The sequence below is a fragment of the Dunckerocampus dactyliophorus genome, chromosome 2 (assembly GCF_027744805.1).
Source record: "Dunckerocampus dactyliophorus isolate RoL2022-P2 chromosome 2, RoL_Ddac_1.1, whole genome shotgun sequence".
NCBI lineage: Eukaryota > Metazoa > Chordata > Actinopteri > Syngnathiformes > Syngnathidae > Dunckerocampus > Dunckerocampus dactyliophorus.
In genome coordinates, this window is record NC_072820.1 from 30,843,356 (window position 1) to 30,863,782 (window position 20,427).

Consider the following 20,427-nt stretch of genomic DNA (forward strand, 5'->3'; position numbering starts at 1 on the left):
CAATACTTTATTAGTGCCCCTTTTGGGAATTACATTTGAGCTAACAAAGCAAAACAAAAATTGTGGCCAAAAAAAACCTTATTCCAGCATTTGAACACGGCACGCACCTCTGACCTGCTGTTGTAAGTGCAGCTTCTTTGCATAAACCCAAGTCAGCTGTACATACATTTACATTTATTTTACATCAGTTATATGATCTTACTTGCATAATACAACTCACAACATACCCTCCAGTCTTTATATGTCAAATCCCTGCATATGTTAATTATGAGACGATGTGGCCCTGTACACAAAGCATGCTGATCTATTATGGATATTCATTTACAGGATGTTGTATCACACGTTGCACTTTCATCTTAAATGGTTACACAGCCGCTACAGGACAAACACATTTGAATCTGGTATAGTGTATTATTAAATGATACTGCTACTTTATGAAGGCATCTGCTGCATCATCATACTGACAGAATGTAAATGGTTTTCATTTTTAATACATTCTAATGTATTTTATAAATATATTTAAACTATTAACTTACTCCCCATGCAGTGCAATTATATTCAATCAACAAGTGTTTCACTTTATAGTGAGAATAAAATATAAATGACCCTTTTTAACCACTAATAGATGTTTCACTATTTTAATATTTACTGTTGCTGTCCAACAAAAAGCATGTATCACTTTTTTTTTTTCCCTTCAAATCCAAAATCACATTCGGATAAAAATGTAAAAGATAATTTTTAGTATTGTTGAAGCTGTCCAACATTTAAACACATTTTTTTATCCAAAACACAACCATTCAGATAAAAATGTAAAAAGTATTGATTTAAAAGTTTTAATTATAGTTGCTCTCCAACAAAAAGCATGATTTGGGGAGTGGGTTCAATACATAACAAAGATTCATTTTATAGATTTTTTTTATACTACTATTACTTTTTGTTCATCTTCACAAATTATGTTTTAAAAACTACGAACTATGTGCATTTTTATTTTTAGGGGAATATTTTTTTTTCGTTTTGGATTGAATTTTTTTTTTTTATCAAAATTTGGAGATACATGGTTTTGTTGGACAGCAACGTACTTTTTTTTATTTGTATTTCTGTTTAACTACAAAAAAATTAAAACAAAATTAACATTTTTTTTACTTTTATCTGAATATTTTTTTCCTATTTAATTTGAAGAAAAGAAATACAAAAATCACAGAAAGCGGAGATACAAGTTTTTTTTGTTGGACGTTGATGTTATGACTAAATTATAAGTACTCAAGTGAGGGTGTGTGTGTGTGTGAGTGTGGGTGTGTGTTGATGTCAGATGATTTGCAGAAATGACTCAATATTGTTACAAAGGGTCCATCAGCTGCCGAGTCATCCGTCAATGTACTGTGACAGCCACCTGAATCCTTCGCCATAGCCTTGTCTCTTCAACACGCTGCACATGAAGACCTCCAGGGGTCGCGCACTATCGTCTTTGGGTATCACACTTTCCTGTTGGGACGTCATGTTCCATTAAAAACATGGTAGACGCTCAAAGTCCTCCTCTTGAAACCCGAGCGTGACCCACCTTTCCTGTGACTTGCATGTCCAGAGCGAGCGCCCCTCGCAGGCTGCATTCGCTGATGGCCTCCGGACGGTCAATTTTGTTCCCCAGTACCATGACGGGCATGTTGGCGATGGTGTCGTCTGCCAGCAGGGCCTAGCCGGCACAACCCGGTGGCGTTAGCGTCACAAGGTGTTGTTGGCGTCATGCCAGTCTCACACTTACGTCCAGTTCCATCTTGGACTCCTCCAGCCTGTCGTGGTCGGCACAGTCCACCACAAAGACCACCGCGTTCACAGCAGGCAGGTAGTTCTTCCACATTCTTCGAGCTGTTAACATAGGAAGTTTAATTGTTTACAGTAATTACTCTAGGAATTACCGAAATGTCTAACATTGCTCACCCAGATTTTTCTTTTGTTTAGGGTACCAAAGCGTCTTTAACTACCTAGAAAAGCGCCATTAAGTGCGATGGAAACCTCTCACCTTGCACGTGTCCTCCCAGGTCGAAGGTGGTAAATGTCATGCCGCAGATTGTCAGCTCTTCAGACGCTTTGAGGAGTAAAAACAGGCAACTATTCATCAGGTACACCTGTGTACACTCTAATCCAAGCTAATGGGCAGTTTTGAGTGCACTACATCATACTCATTCTAATATTGCACCATATTTAGCTACATAGGTGGTGCTATTTGGCAAAAAAAACGTTACTTGGATGCAGTGTGGGCACGTGCTGACACAGCCGGTCATCCTTCAACATGTGCAGTAGAGTTGTTTTGCCCGCATTGTCCAGGCCCAGGAAGACCAGCTTGCCTGTCTTTTTGTACAGACCTGCAGTCACGATTAAAAAAAAACAAAACACAGAATAACCCTTCAAGGACTTTGCAATTTGGGACAATTTGTGTGTCTGTTGCAGAAAGACATCGACAACGATGCTTACCTAAGAACTTCAAAACATTATTAAACCTCCTGGAGACCCAGTAAACTAAAACTGACATCGCGGGCATCTTTTCCTGGAACATAAATCACACAAATTACCCCGCTGATGTATTGTTTATAGTGTCAATAACTAGGGATGCTCTCATCGAAGCAATCACAAAAAACGTTGAGCGTGCGGTGGCAAACCCTACAGGTGTGCTGTGTCACGTAGGGTTGCCAAACACCCGTATTGAGCCGACACGGGACACACTTTGTCCCGTTTTGCCGGTTTTGTGGAGATGTGCTTGGTAAATAAAGTAGTGTACAATTTAAATGTTGCCAGTCATAAATAAAACACAAATAGGTGACATCTCTAATAGTGATGGAAGTTGGACACCCCTGCAACCTGGACACTCAATTTATTCTATTTTAGGCAGGACAGATTTCCATTTAATAAAGATATTTATTTGTATTATTTTATTCTGTTAATTTTGTTATCTTGAACTAAAAATTGTACAATTTATTTGCCATGTATTATTATTATTCCAAAACATGCATCAAATTCAATTCAGGTTTGTGTCAAATAGTACAAAAATCGTTTCACAAAAATAAATGCAAGGCCCATAAGTTTATTTTTTAATAGTTACCTATTTGCCAGGGGCCCTTGGAATTGTGTAACAGCGGCCCTGGCCAATAACACTGATAAATAAATTGAAAAAGGTACAGTTAATCCATGTGACCGGTATCGGCCGATCTCACTCATGGATGGAGCATCCCTATCACTAACTCATTACTACGAACAGAAACAGTGAAATTAAACAGTGCATGACATTGGAGATATTTCAAGATATTTTTAATGCACATCAATAACAATTTGTTAGATTATAAAGACAACATTATATACAAGTCGTCCCTCGCTACATCGCAGTTCTAACGTCGCTCACTCGTTGGGAGCAGTAAATCAGTCATTCTACATTTTTGAAAGATCCTGAGCATTATGGAACAAAAAAGTCAAGTGGTAGACCCAAAAAAATCACACCTGCGCTGAGCCGGAGAATCCGATTGGCTGTCCATCAAGACACAGGGCGGTCTTCCACCCACATTAAGGCCCTTACTGGTGCCGACTGCAGCACAATAACCATCAGACGGCATCTGCGGGAAAAAGGTTTAAAAAAACAAAAACGAATTCAAAGACCTCGTCTCCTTCAACGCCACAAAAGTGCCCATTTAGACTTTGCCAGGGAGCATCAAACATGGGACACTGAAAGGTGGAAAAGGTTTTATTCTCTGATGAGAAAAAATGTAACCTTGACGGTCCAGATGGCTTCCAACGTTACTGGCATGACAAGGAGATCCCACCTGAGATGTTTTCTACCTGGCACAGTGGAGGGGGTCCATCATGATCTGGGGTGCTTTTTCATTCAGTGCAACACTGGAGCCTCAGGTGGTGCAGGGTCGTCAAACGGTGGCTGCTTACGTGCAAATGTTGCAGGGGCATCCCTCATGACTGAGGGCCCTCGTCTGTGTGGTAACAGCTGGGTTTTTCAACAGGACAACGCTGCAGTTCACAATGCTCGCTTGACCAAGGACTTCTTCAGGGAGAATAACATCACTCTTTTGGACCATCCTACATGTTCCCCTCATTTCAATCCCATAGAGAACATTTGGAGATGGATGGCAAGGGAAGTTTATAAAAATGGCCATCAGTTCCAGACAGTTGATGCCCTTGGTGAAGCCATCTTCACCACTTGGAGCAATGTTCCCACTAGCCTCCTGGAAACACTCGCATCAAGCATGCCCAAAGCCATTTTTGAAGTGATTAACAAGAACGGTGGAGCTACTCATTACTGAGTCCTACTGAGAACATTTTTGTTCTGGTTTGGAGAGTTTTCTGTTATTTTTTGAGCGATGGTCTTAAACTTATGATCAGCTGATCAAAGTGTTTTTTGTCTCACCCCCCCTTCTTGCTTTTGTATATTGTAGCTCTACTTAAAACCTCATTAAGATCCAAATGTGCACAATGCAAATTCTAGCTATTTTTCAACTGGTCTTAAGATTTTGATCAGGAGTGTATCTACTGCACTGGGTAATACAAATGTCAAGGTGACTATAAGGGTGTTATTTCCTGTCTTGAGGGCTCTAATCATGTTAAAACACATATTTATCATAACCTCCTGACTACCAGGAAAAAAAATGTTGTCCAATCACATTTATTTTGAAATTCCCCAATCTATGTGAAGTAATTGGAATACTGCAAAAGAAATTTTTTAAATTTTTATTTTTGTTTTTAAGCTATGATGTGTCTTCTACAGTGGACATCGGAACCCAATACAGGGGAAACGGAACTTCATTGTGAAACAGTTAGTCCAACAAAAATATCAAAAAGTCAACTTGATAAAGTTCAACATAAACATAACTGTCCATCATCTCTTTTCTTTTGTTTCACTTTTGCTTCTATTATGCTTATTTGGTACGATACTTCAAAAAGCTTTCTTGGAAACACAAAGGAAAATCTTGCACTTGGAGCACATAACATATGTTTTACTGTTGCAGCCAGATTGGCGACACCTTGATGCATGTGTTTCATCCACCATCCCATCCCCGATGCCCTTTCCTCCTGTAGCTGTGAAAGTTGTCTTGCCTTGGTAGACCACAAAATCCAAAACTAAATCAGTTGGTGCAGCCAAGACAAATACCTTCAGTCCAGTTGGGTTTGGTTTGCCCGGTACATACTGGCGCACTGGGCATCGACCATTTGCTCGTCAATGCACAATTTTTCTATTCTTGGCAGACTCAGACATCCTTGCCTTACTTTGCTCAAGAGGGGCCTGATTCTCCACAAGAGATCACTTGTTTTTTCTTCATCTGAAAAATCAAGGTCGTTGACGAGCTTGATGGAGTTTCTCAATTTGTAAAACCAATTTCTGGTCATTGATTCCGCCACAATTTTTACTCTAGTACTTGAGGCCCAATACATTTGAATGTTTGGATATCCTAGACAGTCCAAATAAATAGAATAGAATAAATAGAATTCCCAAAGAATGTCTTCAGTTCTTCGGGTGTGGTATTTAACGTTGCTCCAGACACAAGTACTTCACGCTGATTTGTGTACATCATCTTCCTGTACTTCTGCCTCAAACAGTGGATCTTGATCATCTTCATCAGATAACTCAATGTCTGAATTTCCATCAACAATCCGCAGTAAAATTCCCTCTGCTTCTGAGAATGACTCCCTTTCTTGTCATTTGGGAAAAAAAGAGCAAAATGGACAAAATAACTTCAAATGTCCACTACAGAGGACATTTTTAAAACACTTTAATACTAGGCTCAAATACACTTAAAATAACTCAAACAACACTTTAACGTGTTCATAAGAGTCTTGTAAATAAAATGCCAACAGCATTTCAAGACAAAATGTGTTTGATAAAAAGTATTCAACACTTACTTTTCCTCTTCCCATAAAAAGTGCTTACACTGAGGGAAGCCATTTTCTTCTACGGGTAAGTCAAGGTAACAAAGCCCCACCCCTACAAATTTGGTATCATTGGAAAGCTCTGAATGTCCTCTATAAGCACGGAAGGAGTTAATACGATTGGATGCACTGGGTGGGAGATATTTAGGTTTACAAATGTCCTCTACAGAGGACAAATTTGAACTACTGGTCGTCAGGAGGATAAAAGGTTTTTTATGTCGTAACTACAAAAATATTAAATTTATTAATTTCAATTCTACTGAAAGGAAACTCACTTATAGCGGTCTGCAACCAATTAACCGCGATAAACTGGAGACGACTGTAGCAGCATTTATGCACTCTGTGCAGGTCTGTTGTTGTCCATGCGGCGTTCTAAGCCCACTCGGAAGCGAGAGCTTGTTAGTGTGTTATGTAATCAGAGCTACTCAAAGTAAACGCAAACGTCTATATTTGTCACCGCCGTGTTTGTACTGGTCATTAATGAAAACGTAAGTTGTAACAAGCGTTGCATTTGTTTGTCTTTAGTGGTTGTGACGCCATCGGTCCTCGCTTTGTACCGGAGGAGAATTGACTTAACTCATCACTTTGATCACAAGAAGTGTTTTGACGACTCTTCTCACTAAAATACATTAGACTAAGATACCGTATAAAAAGCATACTATGTCATAAACAACATACTTTGTCATTGGAATTTCCCAAGCTATCGAACGCAGCATAACTAGCACATAAACTAGCTCGTTTAAAGCTTTCGCCCGAATAGTGCCTGGACTTCATCCATATCGGTACTTTGGTGATATTTGGAGGTCCAAACAACAACAAGTATCAGCTTTTATATACAAGGTTTTTAATTAATGCTGTGAAGCTTTGTAGGCGGACATAATGGTTGCTTTGGTGCTACCTACAAGCGAGTGTGGTAATTTTGTCGGCCTATAACAGACTGTTTATATAATCAGTCATTTGGAGTTAACGTAGGTAAAATACAGTACTCGTCAAATGTTTCTTCAGCGTGGTTTAACAGGTGACTTACCAGCCCACCAGAAAGGAAACGGTTGTCAACTGTCTCCTTGGAAACGGACAAGCCAATTTGTCTTCTTCGTTTGATAAAATGACTCACTTTGACACTGGAGCGCCTCCCCGTGTCGTGTTTGTGTAATGAAAGAATGCACCGTCATAAAGTACAACGAACCATTTATTAATCAATGACGACAAACGCTGTTGTTACATTATTTTTATGACGCATTTCACTTTGTGTATAAAATGTAAGATATGGAATTCCATTTTAACTCACAATTAACTCGGAATATTCATATGTGACTTAGCTTTGTTTGTGGTGACAAGCATGAAAATAGGTGCAGAAAAACACATGTTAATAGGAATCGAATACATCACGCATTGTTGATAAGTGGTAGAGAAGTCAAGTGAAGGAATAACAAAGAATGTATTGATTTCCATCCAAAATGTCCTTATTTTTCATAGTAGAACCATTTGTCAACTGCAAAAAAAACCAAAATATTTAGTGAGAAAAAGGACCCAAAAGAGAACATTTATTGTTTTGTACTTTTTTAGTCACCTGAACTAGGAATGGGATCTTCAGCTCCGAAGGCACACGCCTGCAAAGGATTAAAATACTGTATATATTGTATTGGATCTCATTAGATTATGCAGGTGTACCTAATTTTATGGAAAGTGAGTGCATTTGGCTTACCGACTCAACAACAGCGGCGGCATCTTCGGCGGATGAGCAAAACGGACTGTCTGCGATGCTCGTGTTCATGCTGAGTGACATAAAAATACCAGTTCAATATTTAAGGTGCCATGTCAGAGAACTAACCCAGACTTTGTATGCACTACAACAGGGGTCACCAACGTGGTGCCCGCGGGCACCAGGTCGCCCCCCACGACCACATTAGGTGCCCGCAAGCCTGCTTTTCATTTAGGTTTTCAGTTAATAATGAAAGAACAGTAGAAAGAAATGCATTCTGAAATACAAAATGTGAGTTGTGGACACCAGCATTTTGTTCATGTTCTGGTAAAACAAGCATATTCGCTTTGTTTGGGTTTAAAATAAGCTGTGAAAATAAATGTTACAAAAATGACTAGCTCTTGGCCATTTTCATTTTGGAAAAGTAGCTCTCACAAGGAAAAAACGTTGGTGACCCCTGCACTCCACACTTCAGACAAAAGGGGGAAGCATTTTCTGAACTCCAAATGAATGATGTGAAATAATAACTAAATAATACAGTTGTGAAAATACTGTTAAGTGGAAAGAGACTACAGAAAGTTTTGTTAATCAAAATCATGGTAAATGTTACTGCAGGCTGACAATACACTATTGCCTCCTGAGGACAAATTTTGCAAAGTGGACAAAATGAGCTACTTTATTTTTTCCTCTTTTTTTCAGATAAAAATGCTTTTTTTTAAAATTTAAAAATCAAATATTTTTTTATTTTTGAATAACAAATTAGAATTTTAAAATCATGGATTTAATAAATTCTTTCACTTAAAAAAATACATCCATACATCCATTTTCTATGCCGCTTATCTTAATTAGGGTTGCGGCGGTATGCTGGAGCCTATCTCAGCTGACTTTGGGTGAGAGGCGGGGTACACCCTGGACTGGTGACCAGCCAATGGCAGGGCACATATAGACAAACAAGCATTCACACTCACATTCATACCTATGGACAATTTAGAGTCTCCAATTAACCTAACATGCATGTTTTTGGAATGTGGGAGGAAACCGGAGTACCCGGAGAAAACCCACACACACACGGGGAGAACATGCAAACTCCACACAGAGATTCGAACCCAGGTCTTCCCGTTCTCCTGACTGTGTGGCCAACATGCTAACCACTCAGTCACCGTGCAGCCCTTAAAAAATACATGATGAAATAAAATAATATATTTTTATTCAAATACACTGTATTGCAATATGATTAAATAAAATAACAAAAAAAATACTCGTTCAGTATTAAAGGCACCATGTGAGAGAAGTGGCTAACCCAGAATTTGCATGCATGTACTACACACAGCAGACAAAATGGGGCAGCATTTCCCCACTAACTGAATAATGCTACATAATACACGCTTGTGGGACTCCTGAAGCAGCTGACAGGTACCGGCAGGCGGCTCGTGGCTTCGGCGGTGGTCGAGGCAAAAACTCAGGTGTGGGAAGACTTAAGTGAGGCCATGGAGCATGAATTTCAGTCGGCCTTGAAGAGGTTCTGGCAAATGTAGTATTGCAAAGTGGAAAAGCTGAGCTAGTTTCTTTTTTCCTCTTTTCTTTTAATAAAAATTAATTAATTAAAAAAAAATTAATTATTTTATTTTTTATAATAAATTGTAATACTAAAATGACAAATGTAATCAAATATATGGTTAAATTTCTTTCTATTAAAAATATATGATGAAATAAAATTGTTAAACATTGTTAAGTTTTAAGTGGCAAATGAATATTTTTTAATTATATCCTTTAAATAAATTATCACATTTCTTTCAATAAAAAATATGTAAGGAAATAAAATAATATATGTCTTAATTTATTTTTAACCCATTGTTAAATTATAATTTAATTAAATAAAATATTTTTGACAAATGTTTTTCAAGTAAATTGCTACAATTCTTTACATTAAATTGAGTTAACTGAGTTTAATTACTCTAAGCACTGTCAACGTCACACATGAATGGTAAAAAAACAAGTTTGAATGCAAAGCGTTATTAGTGTCTCACCAGTTTAAGTCGCCAGTGTCAGCCTTTTGGGACACAAGAGCTTTCCAGAACTCGTGGGTACTCTTCACTGTTTCTATGGCAAAGTCCTAAGGGGGACACAACACAAGACACTCATTCCACTGTGTTGTCTGGAGACAAAACACCGCACGGTACATTTACCCTGTCCTTGAACTCTCCGTTAAATGCAAACTGGTTCTCAGCTTTGCCGTCTGGGACTTTGTAGCGTTTGAACCAATCTAGCGTCGCCTCCAGGTAGCCGGGCTTCATTCGTCTGACGTCATCGATATCTGCAGAGACGACGAAGGACAAACTAGAAATGTAGCAACCTGAGATCATTGCGTTGTTGTCACTCCTACTGTTAAAGTCGTCCGCCTCGGGGTCGTCCGTATTGATCACAATGACCTTCCAGTCGGTTTCCCCCTCGTCAATCAGCGCCAGCGTGCCTAGCACCTTGACTTTGATCACCTCCCCTCGGAAGCACACCTGACAGAGGACAATTTAGATCTCTGCAATTGAATTGATGTCCCTCATTGCCTTGTACCTTGTTTCCGATGTCGCAAATATCGATGGGGTCGTTGTCGCCGCAGCAGCCCGTATCGGCGTCCTTGTGGTGAGGATCCTCCCATGTCTGACCAAAGCAAACAGGACATCAGACATCAGAGGTCAAGACATGTGACGATACCCATAATAACCAGAAATGACAGTATCAAATACTGTACACACACAAATAAATGTTACCAGGCAAATGCTAAAAACTACAAGTAGACTGCATACATTACACAATTACTAACCCAGCAATACCTATAAAACGCCACTAGGTGACAGTATTGCTTGGACAACTTCCTGTTGTCTAGCGTATTGAAATGGTAAGTCATTTTCTTTTTTTTAAAGTTTTATTTAGTTTCATTATACAGCAGTTACGTTATGTTTACATTGGTTAAAAATGTTAATCTGTTAACGGTTTATGATGACGACATTATTATGGATTATTTCAGCCAACATGACATCTTATGGCAAACATTATGGAAGTCAATTGCGGTCCACTTTAGGAATCACGGCTCTAAAGGTTTTTGCAGTGGCTTGTTGCTCGGGCAAAATCCTTTCGCTCCACTGCCTCACACAGCAGAGAAAGGATAGTCTTGGCGACAGGAAGTGTTGACAGTAATAAAAAGTACACACTGTCATTTGGTGGTGGTCATATGAACATACCTGCGGGATGGCACCATAGTTCCAGATGTAACCTTTGTGGGGGAACACGTTAGCCACATAGCGGAGATTGCCCTTCTTCACGTCCTGTTTAAGTGGATTGAGAGCGTCTTTGGTGGCGATCTGGAAAACATACAGACAAAAAAATGTGAATAAAATGCTGATTTATAATGAAAAGTGAAATAAGAGAGCACACCTCCATCTTTGCATTTGTCCATCTGGGCACTTCCACGACGGCGTGAAAGATATTCTGCAAGATACAAACAATAGCCAAAAAAATATGTTTATTTCTGTGTGATATACAGTATATACACTACAGGCCATCTTCTCACTCAATGCGTTTTCTTTAGTTTCATGGCTATTTAGATTGTAGATTCTCAAAACTATGAATGAATACATGTGGCATTATGTGCTTCATAAAAAACTGTGAAATAATGTCATATATTACACTGATATTTTATGATTTATATATTTTTTGGATAGTGCTGCAAACCCTCAGGTGTTCTCTCAATGACCTTCATGAAATGGTTTTCACTTCACAGGTGTGCCTTGTCAGGGTTACTTAGTGGAATTTCTTGCCTTATTAATGAGGTTGGGGCCATGGGGTTGTATTGTGTGTGTCCAAACTTTTGACCTGCACTGTATATACACTCCTGATTTTTCAACTTGTTTTAAAATTTTGATCAGGTCTGTACACTGTATATATAAAAACATTTATCTTAATTTTTTATTTTTTTTATCCAACACACAAAAAATTATTGTTTTTGAGTAATGGAGATATGTACTTTTTAAAAAAAACTTTTATTTGTACAAAAACGCAAAAAACATTCATCTTGTTCTAAAACCTTACAAAATCATAATGTAACACATAATTGTCATTTCTGGAGATTACATTTAGAGATACATGTTTTTTGCTCTGTACATGTTTTTGTTGAGAGTAAGAAATTATGCATTATATATTTTATAGGATTTTAATTCATTATATAAATTCATAAACGTATATAAAGTATTTTCCCTCAAATTAAGAATGGAGAAAATATTAGTCTTATTATAAATGATTATAAATCAATAAATGAAATGTATTGTTTCCCTCTAACAGAAAGCATGCATCTCCAATTTTTTTAGCTTTTTATCTTCATTTAAAAACCAACACATTTTCTGTGTGCTTTAGATAAAATCATTTAAAAACAAAATTTGGAGATACAGTAATCCCTCGCTAAATGAACATTCAGAAGACGCATTCAAAGACAGTGTGATGATATGTAGTATTCTACACTGGTCACTAGGTGTCAGCAACGTTACATTGATTAGACAATAGCTTCCAAAGGAAATACACTAAGTCCCCAACTAACGAACACAATTGGTTCCAGACGACCGTTCTTAAGTCGAATTGTTCTTAAGTCGGGGAGAAGGTAATATTACCAATGATATAGGTACTACATGTACGTGTATACATATACGTATATGCGTATGTATGTAAATATGAGTTTGGATGCAGTAGTAATTTTAAACGAGGATAATTAATGAAAAAAAACAATAATAAAAGTGATATAATAATACGTAATGATTTGAGAGGACCTTTGAAGAGGAGTGGTCGAGCATACGTTGTTGGTTGTGGTGGAGTTGGAGGAGGAGTTATTGAAAAAAAGGACAAATGGTCGTCGTCGTTAGACTCTTCTAAAAGAGGTAGTGTTCTGTGGGTGGTGTAGAATTAAGAAGGCCTATTAACCCTTCATTAACTTTAATCACACGCTCTGTCCGGGTTGTATCATAAAACTCTTAGCCTTCCTCTCTCCTCTTCCTTGTCTTCCTGTATCTGTTGGTCCCATTAGCAGTGTCACAGTGCCCTCTGCTGGTAAAGCATGTACCAGTATAAATATGGGTTTGCCAGTCAAGCATGTACCAGTATAAATATGGACTTATAAGACAAAACACATGAAAATATAGACCAGTCGGCTTGTGTTCGTATCTCCCAATGTTCGCACATCGGATGTTCGTTAGTAGGGGACTTAGTGTACTGTCAAGAACAAGAAGTAAAAAAAGAACAACAAGGAACTCTCCCAGTGCTAAGGTGTGAGTCTATATTGTGTCTTGTTTCTTCTGTCTTATTTTCTCTTATGTCTACTATGTTGGGTAATGTGAGTGGTAAAGGTCAGGTGTGTTATTTCATGTCTAGAGGACTCTGGTAATGTTAGAACCTGTACGTATTGAGAAGGTCGTAAACAGGTTTTCCTATGCTCTAACTACGAAAACATTGTCAGACAATAACCACAATAAATACAATATATACTGTATCTCCATTAGATGTTTATTGAGGGGTGACTCACCTGGGCTTCATTTGCATAGATGGGTATGTCGTGGAAAGGAGAGATGTATCGGCCGTCAGAGTTCCCTGTGCCAAATAGACACGTTTGTCACTCAAGTCACAAAAACACCAAACTTCCATCGTTAAGTTGATCAAAAGGTCCTACTAAAGAAGACTCTGTAGTCGCTGGTGTTGGGTCGACCTCTCTCCTCGATGCTGAAGCTCATCTTGGTGACCTCTCGCTCCTCTCACAGCTAGAAAAAGAAGACGCTACACGCTGAGTAACATACACACACACGCTTGCTTAAGCTGCCAACAGGTTGCATGTGATGTGAAGAGTGTATAAATAAAGTGTAAACAACCATGCATTATTACCACTGTTTTCACTTCTAGCCATACTCTGCTGCCTAGATGGGATGTTTTTAGCAATCTTTACATGCTTGTATATTTTCATATCGTTTATGTCACTGCCACAAGGCTCTCCAGAGGCCTTTTTCTGACAAAAACAGATGGTACTTAACAGGCGTTAGCTGTAAACCAATTAACAGAGTGGATTAGCTTGACTACTTGGAATTTCACTGCAGCTGTTTGATAACATACGCACTTACATTGCCATGTCTTTCATTCTGTGGTCTTTGATATTTTATGAGCTACAAAATGTGATTGGAGAACTACCACATTCCCCCTTATAGTAACTGGGAGTGTTTTTTGGGGCATTTATTAGGAAGAACGCCTTGATTAATGATTTTTTTAAAACTACATAATAAAAATAATATATTGTTGCCGTCAAGCAAACAGCATTTTTTCAAAATTTGTGTAGTTCTTTCTTTGTCATTTAGTTTAAATGGGGAAGATTCCTCGTTATAACTTGCTTCGAGTATATCGCGTTTTTTTAATACTAATTAATAAATGATGACTGTTTCCTGGTTGACTATGGCCTATTATTAGGCAAAAATATTGCAAAACAAGTTATATGTAGTATTTTGGTCACTAGTCATCAGTAATGTCATGAGAAATGACGTTAGATTACATTACTTTTCACATTGCATGGAGACGAGCTACTAAGCCAGCAGAGCCGACATGCCATGGCTGAAAAAAAGGTTCTCCTCCCATTCCGTCTGGAAGTAGTAAGTTTTGTCTTCTTTGTCCTTCTCCCCCAATCCGTTTGAAACACTTTCTTTAACAAACATACATAACTTGGAGAGGCTAACTAGTTAGCTCACTAGCTTGCTATTCCAAGCAGCAACGGCCGTCTGTTATGTCCCTGCAGTGATGCCGTAGCCTGAGAAATGTGATGTAAACAAAGAATAATAGGAGCGTAAAAGTGACTATCGGGGTGTTATTTAATGTCTACAGGGCTCTACTAATGTTAAAACACATATTTAGAAAGTCATAACTAGGTTTTGTATGCACTAACTACGAAAACATTTATTTATTAACACAGACTCCTATATACATACATTTTAACTCGGTCGGCTCTGGAACCAATTAACCGCCAAAAACAGGGGATTACTGTAAATGTTTTGTGTTGGACAGCAATGGCTATACTATGATTTTAATATGAGTACATTTTTTTGGATTGGAGAGAAAATGACAAAAATTACATATTTGAACATTTTTGTTTTTTATTAGCCGTTTGTTAGCCTTAGATACCGCGAGGGATACGGTTGATTGGCATTTCCAAGTCTACAAAGTGTATGTATATTGGTTGGGCAAACTCCCATGTACCCTTGCAAGGGTGCAGAGCTGGTCCAGTGTTCTGCGATCAGGACAAAAACCACATTGCACCTCCTGTAGCCGAGGTTTGACTAACCATCGTACCCTTCTCTCCAGCACCCTGGAATAGACTTTCCCAGGGAGGCTGAGGAGTGTGATCCCCCTGTGGTTGGAACACACCCTCCGTTCACCTTTCTTGAAAATGGGGACCACCACCGTGGTCACCCAATCCAGAGGTACTGTTCCTGACTTCCATGCAATGTTGAAGAGACGTGTCAGCCAAAACAGTCACTCAACATCCAGAGCCTTGAGGAACTTAGGGCGAAATTCCTCCAGCCCCTGGAGTTTTTCTACTGGGGAGTGTTTTGACCAGACACCTCAGCCACGGTGATGGAACTGTTCGCGTTCATGTTTTCAGACTCTGCTTCCTCTATGGAAGGTATGTCAGTGGGATTGAGAAGGGCCTCAAAGTATTCCTTCCACCATCCCACTATATCCTTAGTCGAGGTCAGCAGGCTTCTGTGCCTACTGTAAATGGTGTGGACCGGGCAGTGCTTCCCCTTTCCGAAGCGACGGTTTGCCAGAACCTCTTAGAGGCCGACCGAAAGTTGTGCTCCATGGCCTCACCGAACTCCTCGCACATCCGAGTTTGACAATAAAACTCTCTTGAATCTTGAATCTTGAATATCCTTGTTCTCCCGCAAGTTGCAGGCGAAGCTCTGCCGGAGGTGAGAGTTGAAGACTCGACAAACGGGAGACTCTGCCAGACGTTCCCAGCACACCCTCACTACACGTTTGGGTCTCCCAGGTCTGTCCGGCATCCTTTCCCGCCATGTCATCCAACTCATCACCAGGCGGTGATCAGTTGACAGCTCAGCCCCTCTCTTCACCCGCGTGTCCAGAACATGCAGACACAGGTCTGATGATACAACGACAATGTCGATCATAGACCTGCGGCCTAGGGTGTCCTGGTGCCGTGTGCACTTGTGGACATCTTTATGTTCGAACATGGTGTTTGTTATGGACAAGCTGTGGTTCGCACAGAAGTCCAATAACATCACACCTCACGGGTTCAGATCAGGGAGGCCGTTCCTCACAGTCACGCCCCTCCAGGTCACACTGGCATTGTCCAAATGAGTGTTGAAGTCTCCCAGTAGAACTACGGAGTCACCAGCTGTGGTGTTTTCCAACACCCCTCTGTGATGGACTCCAAGAAAGCTGGATACTCTGAACTGCAGTTGGGCGCTTACGTACAAACAGTCAGGACCCTTTCGCCAACCCGAAGACGTAGGGAAATGACCCTCTCGTTCACCGGGGATGAGTCCAACACAGAGGCACCGAGCTGCAGGGCTATTAATAAGCCCACGGCAGCTCTCCGCCTCTCCCCTGCAGCAACTCCAGAGTAGAACAAGGTCCAGCCCCTCTCGAGGAGCTTGGTTCCAGAACCCAAACTGTGGGTTGAGATGAGTGTGACTATGTCTAGTTGGAATGTCTCAACCTCTCGCACAAGTTCGGGCTCCTTCCCATCAGAGAAATGACATTCCATGTCCCAAGAACTAGATGTGACTGCCGAAGACCGGGTTGCCCAGGAGCCTGCCCTCGACTGCCACCCAAAACACATAGCACCAGACCCTTATGCTTGTCCCCAGTAGGAGGTGGGTCTACGAGGGGGAGATCCCCCGTAGGTTTCTTCGGGCTGGGCCTGGCCGGGCCCCAGTGTTGGATAGCAATGAAGATATTTTTTATTTTGTCAAAGTTGTATTTTAATTTAATACAAAGAATTTTAATTAAAAAATGTCAAAATTTTGAGATATAGTACAGTACATGTTTTGCGTTGGACAACGATGAATATACTTAGATTTTATTTTTAGCGGAATTTTTTGCTTGGGAAAAAAAATAAGAATAAAATAAATTAAAAAATGCAAGGTGTATTTGAGGAGGGGGGGCTTAATTTGTACCTGTACACTTTTTTTTTACATATGTGTGAAAATTATATAATAATTTACTTGTGATCTAAAATGATTTCCCCCCTACACAAATAATGACACTTAATTAAAATATATTTGGTTGTATAAAGAGATACTGTATATATCAATTCCAATCCAGGAGTGAAAAACAGCAACAAATAACATGACAGTTAGAAACTGGGAAAAAGAAAAACTTTTATATAACCCAAAGTAATAAATAATTGATTACATCCCATAATATCCCACCCAAAAGTCAATGTCTGCTCCAAAAAAAGAAAAAATCTCAATGTAAGAAGATTCCAGGTAGTGTTGTCTACTTCAGCACACTAAAGTATCCAAGTGGAAGGCTGAAAGGCACACAACATGCGGCGTAAACATAATTTTTAGGACTCCTTTGTTGACAAGATGTCAAATTTGTATGGCGATTTGAGAGCGGATTGCGTGTTTGCGTCTAGAGGGTTTCCCATCACGTTGAGCCACTTCAGCGCAGGCATTGCGGATAGCTTCTCCAAAGGGACTTCTGTGGATTCAAACAACATAATGATGTCATATAAGGAGAATAAACAACTACTTTGATTGATTTTGCTTCATTTTATTACCAGTGATGCTGTTCTCTTCTAGGTTAATCCTCTCCAGAGTGGCCATTTCAGTTAGTTTACCCGGAAATACAGAGAAGTTGTTATTCGCCAGGTTGATGCTAGTCAAGTGCTTCATCTCCTCCAAAGAGTCGGGCAGCTTCGTGAGAACGTTGCCGTGCAGGTCCAGTTCTGCAAAACAAAGCAATTCCACACAGGATTAAATCAAGCGGTTGCTTCTCAGTGCATGTGAATACTTTTATTTTTAACCAAGCACCTCTCAGCTGTGTGAAGGTGGAGAAGAACTTGCTGGAAAGGGCCTTCAGTTCATTGTCGGCCAATGTGATGACCCGGATATTGTTGGACACGCTGCTCAGGACCTTGAAAACTCCATCGGGGAATGAAATGAGCTTGCAGTTGGACAAGTCTGCAGAAAGAACGAAAAAAAAATACAATAATGATTTGTAGTCCACTGATGCCACCTGCTGGTTAAATTACAAATCGACCAAGGATGTTAAATGATTGCACTAATGATGCAAGTCTTACCCAGATAATCTCTTCCTTCCTCGACTGTTGCATTGATCCTGCGGGCCACATTAACCACTGCCTCCGCCATTTTTTCTGTCTCCCAAATGGGATTAAATATATAATTAGATAAATCTTTCTATTCAATATTATAACCAATTAATTATAGATATTGTTATGTCTGTGTCTGTTCTGTGACTATATTCTATCATTATTTTCAGTCCATAAAACAAGTTTGGATCCTTTGCAAAAGTGACGCATACGTAACCGGAAGCAAGTCCCCTCAAAACGGAAGTTCTTTCTCTCCAATAGCCAGCCGTGTGACACTGCACTAGGTTACAAAAAAGATGGCTTAATTGTACGGATGCTCCGATCGATCGGCCACCGATCAATATCGTCCGATTTTCGTAAAAAAACACATGATCACTGCATGCTGATAAACACCTTTCAAAGCCGATCGCAAAAAGCAATCGACGTGCAGCAGCAAATCCTACATGTCTGCTGTGTCACGTAGCGTTGCCAACAAAATGACGCGTCTCGTATTGAGCTTGCCTCAGGCTACGCCAATCGATGCCCGCGTGTTTGATCACTCCCTTACCAAACTTATCTCTGTTCGGCTATTCTTGCATCTTTGCCTAGCTGCCACTGACTGACACTGACACTGACACTGACTGACATTCTAGTCCATATTAGAGCTGGTCCACTTTGAAAATAACTGAGCTTAGACTTCTCAAATCTGGACTGAATTAATCTGTAGACCTCAAAGTTTCCTAAAAACACAGTTTTGTTGTGATTTGTGAAACCTTTATTCTATTTGTGAAAATGCAAGAAAAGGGACATGACCTCAAAATGACCCCTAAGTAACTAACTTCATCAGTACCCTTTTTTGTACAGCAGAGGGGGTCATTGTGCATCGATGTATGGGAAGTACAGTAGGCATTGAGCATATAATGAAAACGTCTAAATGTGCCTTTATTGAATTTTCACAAACGGCATAAAGGTTTTACAAATCACAAAGTGTGTTTTTATGAACCTTTTCGGTCTGTAGATTAATCCAGTCCAGATTTGAAAAGTCTAGGTCTAAACCCTAGTGGTTTTCAAAGTGGACCAGGTCTAATATGGACTGGGTGCTAAAAAAAAAAAACGTCTAAATGTGCCTTTATTGCATTTTCACAAATCAAATAAAAGTTTCACAAATACAATAGTGAGTGTCAGGTAAAGTCATTGTTTTCACATTAAGAAGTGTCACAAAAACAGACCATCAGAACTCGCACTGCTCATTAGGTCCGTTCCACCTTAGATTTCCCCTTAAGTGACCAATCGGAAGCTGGCAAATCGGAAGCCAACTTCAGCTTCGTACTCCACGACACTACTATATTTAGAGACAACGGCACATGATATAGAGTCGTGTGTACAGAAGTAGCTACATGTTAATAAATCGACGTTTATCTCTATGCTGCACAAACACGCCAAATGAATTACAAAATCAAAGTATGTAGTGGTTATTTAATAAGTATTTGTCGTTAAAACAGGGAGACTCCACTTACCTACTCGTTTCGTTCTAACCCGGAAGTTAACCGGAAGCTAATGCTAGCCGCTGGCGGATAGCTTGACAAATTTGGCGTGCTTGTATTTTTAGCCCACCTCTGAAGGGATAGCTCACTTAAATGTTAACCGGCTCGTTAGAAAATAGAACTAATGAGTTTTAAATAAGTTTTTTTTTATTTTAGCGTGGCTATAGTAGGCAGCATGAACAAGCTTGGCTACTAGCAAAAAAAAAATCGCCGGCCGGTATGTACGGGCTGTGTATATCTCAAGCGCATCAAAGCTGCGAAGGAGAGTTGCAGATGAGTGGAGTGTCCATACTGCAATATCATATGCGCAAATTAATGTTTATAAGTACTGTAGTCTTTTTTTTATTTTAAGACACTTACAAATGACATTTACTCTAGGAAGTGAAATGTGCTTGTCTTACCTCTCGATCCGGATCCACTTCTTCACTACTTGCTTTACCTCCGAGCCTATACTAGAGTTCTGGTTAGTCAGTGTGTTTTTTGGTTTGTTTTCAAGGGATTTTAATACAATGGGTCGCCTTCTAGCCCTCTGCTTCAACTTTACAGCATTTTCTGGACTTTCTGCCCGACAATGCTTTGATTTGAATAAGTGAACATGTGTGCATTTTTAGCTGTGAATCATTGTGGAGGGCTGAAACACAAAAAACCAGAACTATCTACCTCTGTTGTTTTTTTTTAGACTAGCATAGCTCCAAACAACCACCTTCTTTCCCAATAATACACAAAAATAATTACTTTAATTCTTTATTTTTAAATATCTTTTTTAAAGTATTTCTTTATATATTTTTATTTTGATTGAAAATCTTAATAATTTTTAAATAATTAAATTTTGAAGTTTTTGGTGCTGTCATGCCCTGTAAATCATTGAACAAAATGTACATAAATACACGCTTTTTTAATATTCACAATAA

The 20,427-nt window shown here is 39.4% G+C and overlaps 3 protein-coding genes across 10 annotated transcripts; all 3 read right to left on the reverse strand.

Moving 5' to 3' along the window:
- Nucleotides 1–159: 159 nt before the first annotated feature.
- Nucleotides 160–7,002, reverse strand: sar1aa (secretion associated, Ras related GTPase 1Aa). Of its 5 annotated transcripts, XM_054767405.1 has the most exons (8): nucleotides 6,947–6,965; nucleotides 3,487–3,599; nucleotides 2,470–2,542; nucleotides 2,241–2,360; nucleotides 2,018–2,083; nucleotides 1,760–1,863; nucleotides 1,559–1,690; nucleotides 160–1,482 (listed from the first exon to the last, which is right to left on the reverse strand). In XM_054767405.1, the coding sequence occupies exons 3-8, from the start codon at nucleotides 2,534–2,536 to the stop codon at nucleotides 1,363–1,365; spliced, it is 609 nt and encodes a 202-aa protein (XP_054623380.1). In that variant the 5' UTR covers nucleotides 2,537–2,542; nucleotides 3,487–3,599; nucleotides 6,947–6,965; the 3' UTR covers nucleotides 160–1,362. The 5 variants fall into 5 exon arrangements, with proteins under 5 accessions (XP_054623380.1, XP_054623381.1, XP_054623382.1 ...); XM_054767406.1 differs by lacking the exon at nucleotides 3,487–3,599 and having other exon boundaries at nucleotides 6,947–7,002; XM_054767407.1 differs by lacking the exons at nucleotides 3,487–3,599; nucleotides 6,947–6,965 and adding an exon at nucleotides 6,195–6,937.
- Nucleotides 7,003–7,090: 88 nt separating this feature from the next.
- On the reverse strand, nucleotides 7,091–14,412 carry ppa1a (inorganic pyrophosphatase 1a). Its single transcript, XM_054767399.1, has 12 exons — nucleotides 14,195–14,412; nucleotides 13,326–13,413; nucleotides 13,182–13,246; nucleotides 11,051–11,104; nucleotides 10,858–10,977; nucleotides 10,190–10,276; nucleotides 10,005–10,131; nucleotides 9,808–9,935; nucleotides 9,649–9,734; nucleotides 7,625–7,694; nucleotides 7,490–7,529; nucleotides 7,091–7,411 (listed from the first exon to the last, which is right to left on the reverse strand). The coding sequence occupies exons 2-12, from the start codon at nucleotides 13,384–13,386 to the stop codon at nucleotides 7,383–7,385; spliced, it is 867 nt and encodes a 288-aa protein (XP_054623374.1). The 5' UTR covers nucleotides 13,387–13,413; nucleotides 14,195–14,412; the 3' UTR covers nucleotides 7,091–7,382.
- Nucleotides 14,413–16,649: 2,237 nt separating this feature from the next.
- lrrc20 (leucine rich repeat containing 20) lies at nucleotides 16,650–20,010 on the reverse strand. Of its 4 annotated transcripts, none has more exons than XM_054767606.1 (5): nucleotides 19,918–19,977; nucleotides 17,964–18,042; nucleotides 17,695–17,844; nucleotides 17,442–17,609; nucleotides 16,650–17,362 (listed from the first exon to the last, which is right to left on the reverse strand). In XM_054767606.1, exons 2-5 carry the CDS (start codon nucleotides 18,031–18,033, stop codon nucleotides 17,226–17,228), a joined length of 525 nt encoding a protein of 174 aa, XP_054623581.1. In that variant the 5' UTR covers nucleotides 18,034–18,042; nucleotides 19,918–19,977; the 3' UTR covers nucleotides 16,650–17,225. The 4 variants fall into 4 exon arrangements, with proteins under 4 accessions (XP_054623581.1, XP_054623582.1, XP_054623583.1 ...); XM_054767607.1 differs by lacking the exon at nucleotides 19,918–19,977 and adding an exon at nucleotides 19,490–19,713 and having other exon boundaries at nucleotides 17,964–18,038; XM_054767608.1 differs by lacking the exon at nucleotides 19,918–19,977 and adding an exon at nucleotides 19,490–19,503.
- Nucleotides 20,011–20,427: the final 417 nt, after the last annotated feature.

What these genes read in the sequence shown, in the direction of transcription:
- ppa1a (XM_054767399.1), bottom strand. Translation starts at nt 13,386, where the DNA reads ATGAGCTTCAGCATCGAGGAGAGAGGTCGACCCAACACCAGCGACTAC. An exon ending in TCTATGCAAATGAAGCCCAG is followed by an intron (nt 11,105 to 13,181) that starts GTGAGTCACCCC and finishes TGTATCTTGCAG; the next exon opens with AATATCTTTCACGCCGTCGT. An exon ending in GACACTGGCGACTTAAACTG is followed by an intron (nt 7,695 to 9,648) that starts GTGAGACACTAA and finishes TATGTCACTCAG; the next exon opens with CATGAACACGAGCATCGCAG.
- lrrc20 (XM_054767606.1), bottom strand. Translation starts at nt 18,033, where the DNA reads ATGGCGGAGGCAGTGGTTAATGTGGCCCGCAGGATCAATGCAACAGTC. An exon ending in GGAAGGAAGAGATTATCTGG is followed by an intron (nt 17,845 to 17,963) that starts GTAAGACTTGCA and finishes TTCTTTCTGCAG; the next exon opens with ACTTGTCCAACTGCAAGCTC. An exon ending in CACCTTCACACAGCTGAGAG is followed by an intron (nt 17,610 to 17,694) that starts GTGCTTGGTTAA and finishes TTTGTTTTGCAG; the next exon opens with AACTGGACCTGCACGGCAAC.
- sar1aa (XM_054767403.1), bottom strand. An exon ending in TAATGTTTTGAAGTTCTTAG is followed by an intron (nt 2,361 to 2,469) that starts GTAAGCATCGTT and finishes TCGTGACTGCAG; the next exon opens with GTCTGTACAAAAAGACAGGC. An exon ending in CCTGGGAGGACACGTGCAAG is followed by an intron (nt 1,864 to 2,017) that starts GTGAGAGGTTTC and finishes CTATGTTAACAG; the next exon opens with CTCGAAGAATGTGGAAGAAC.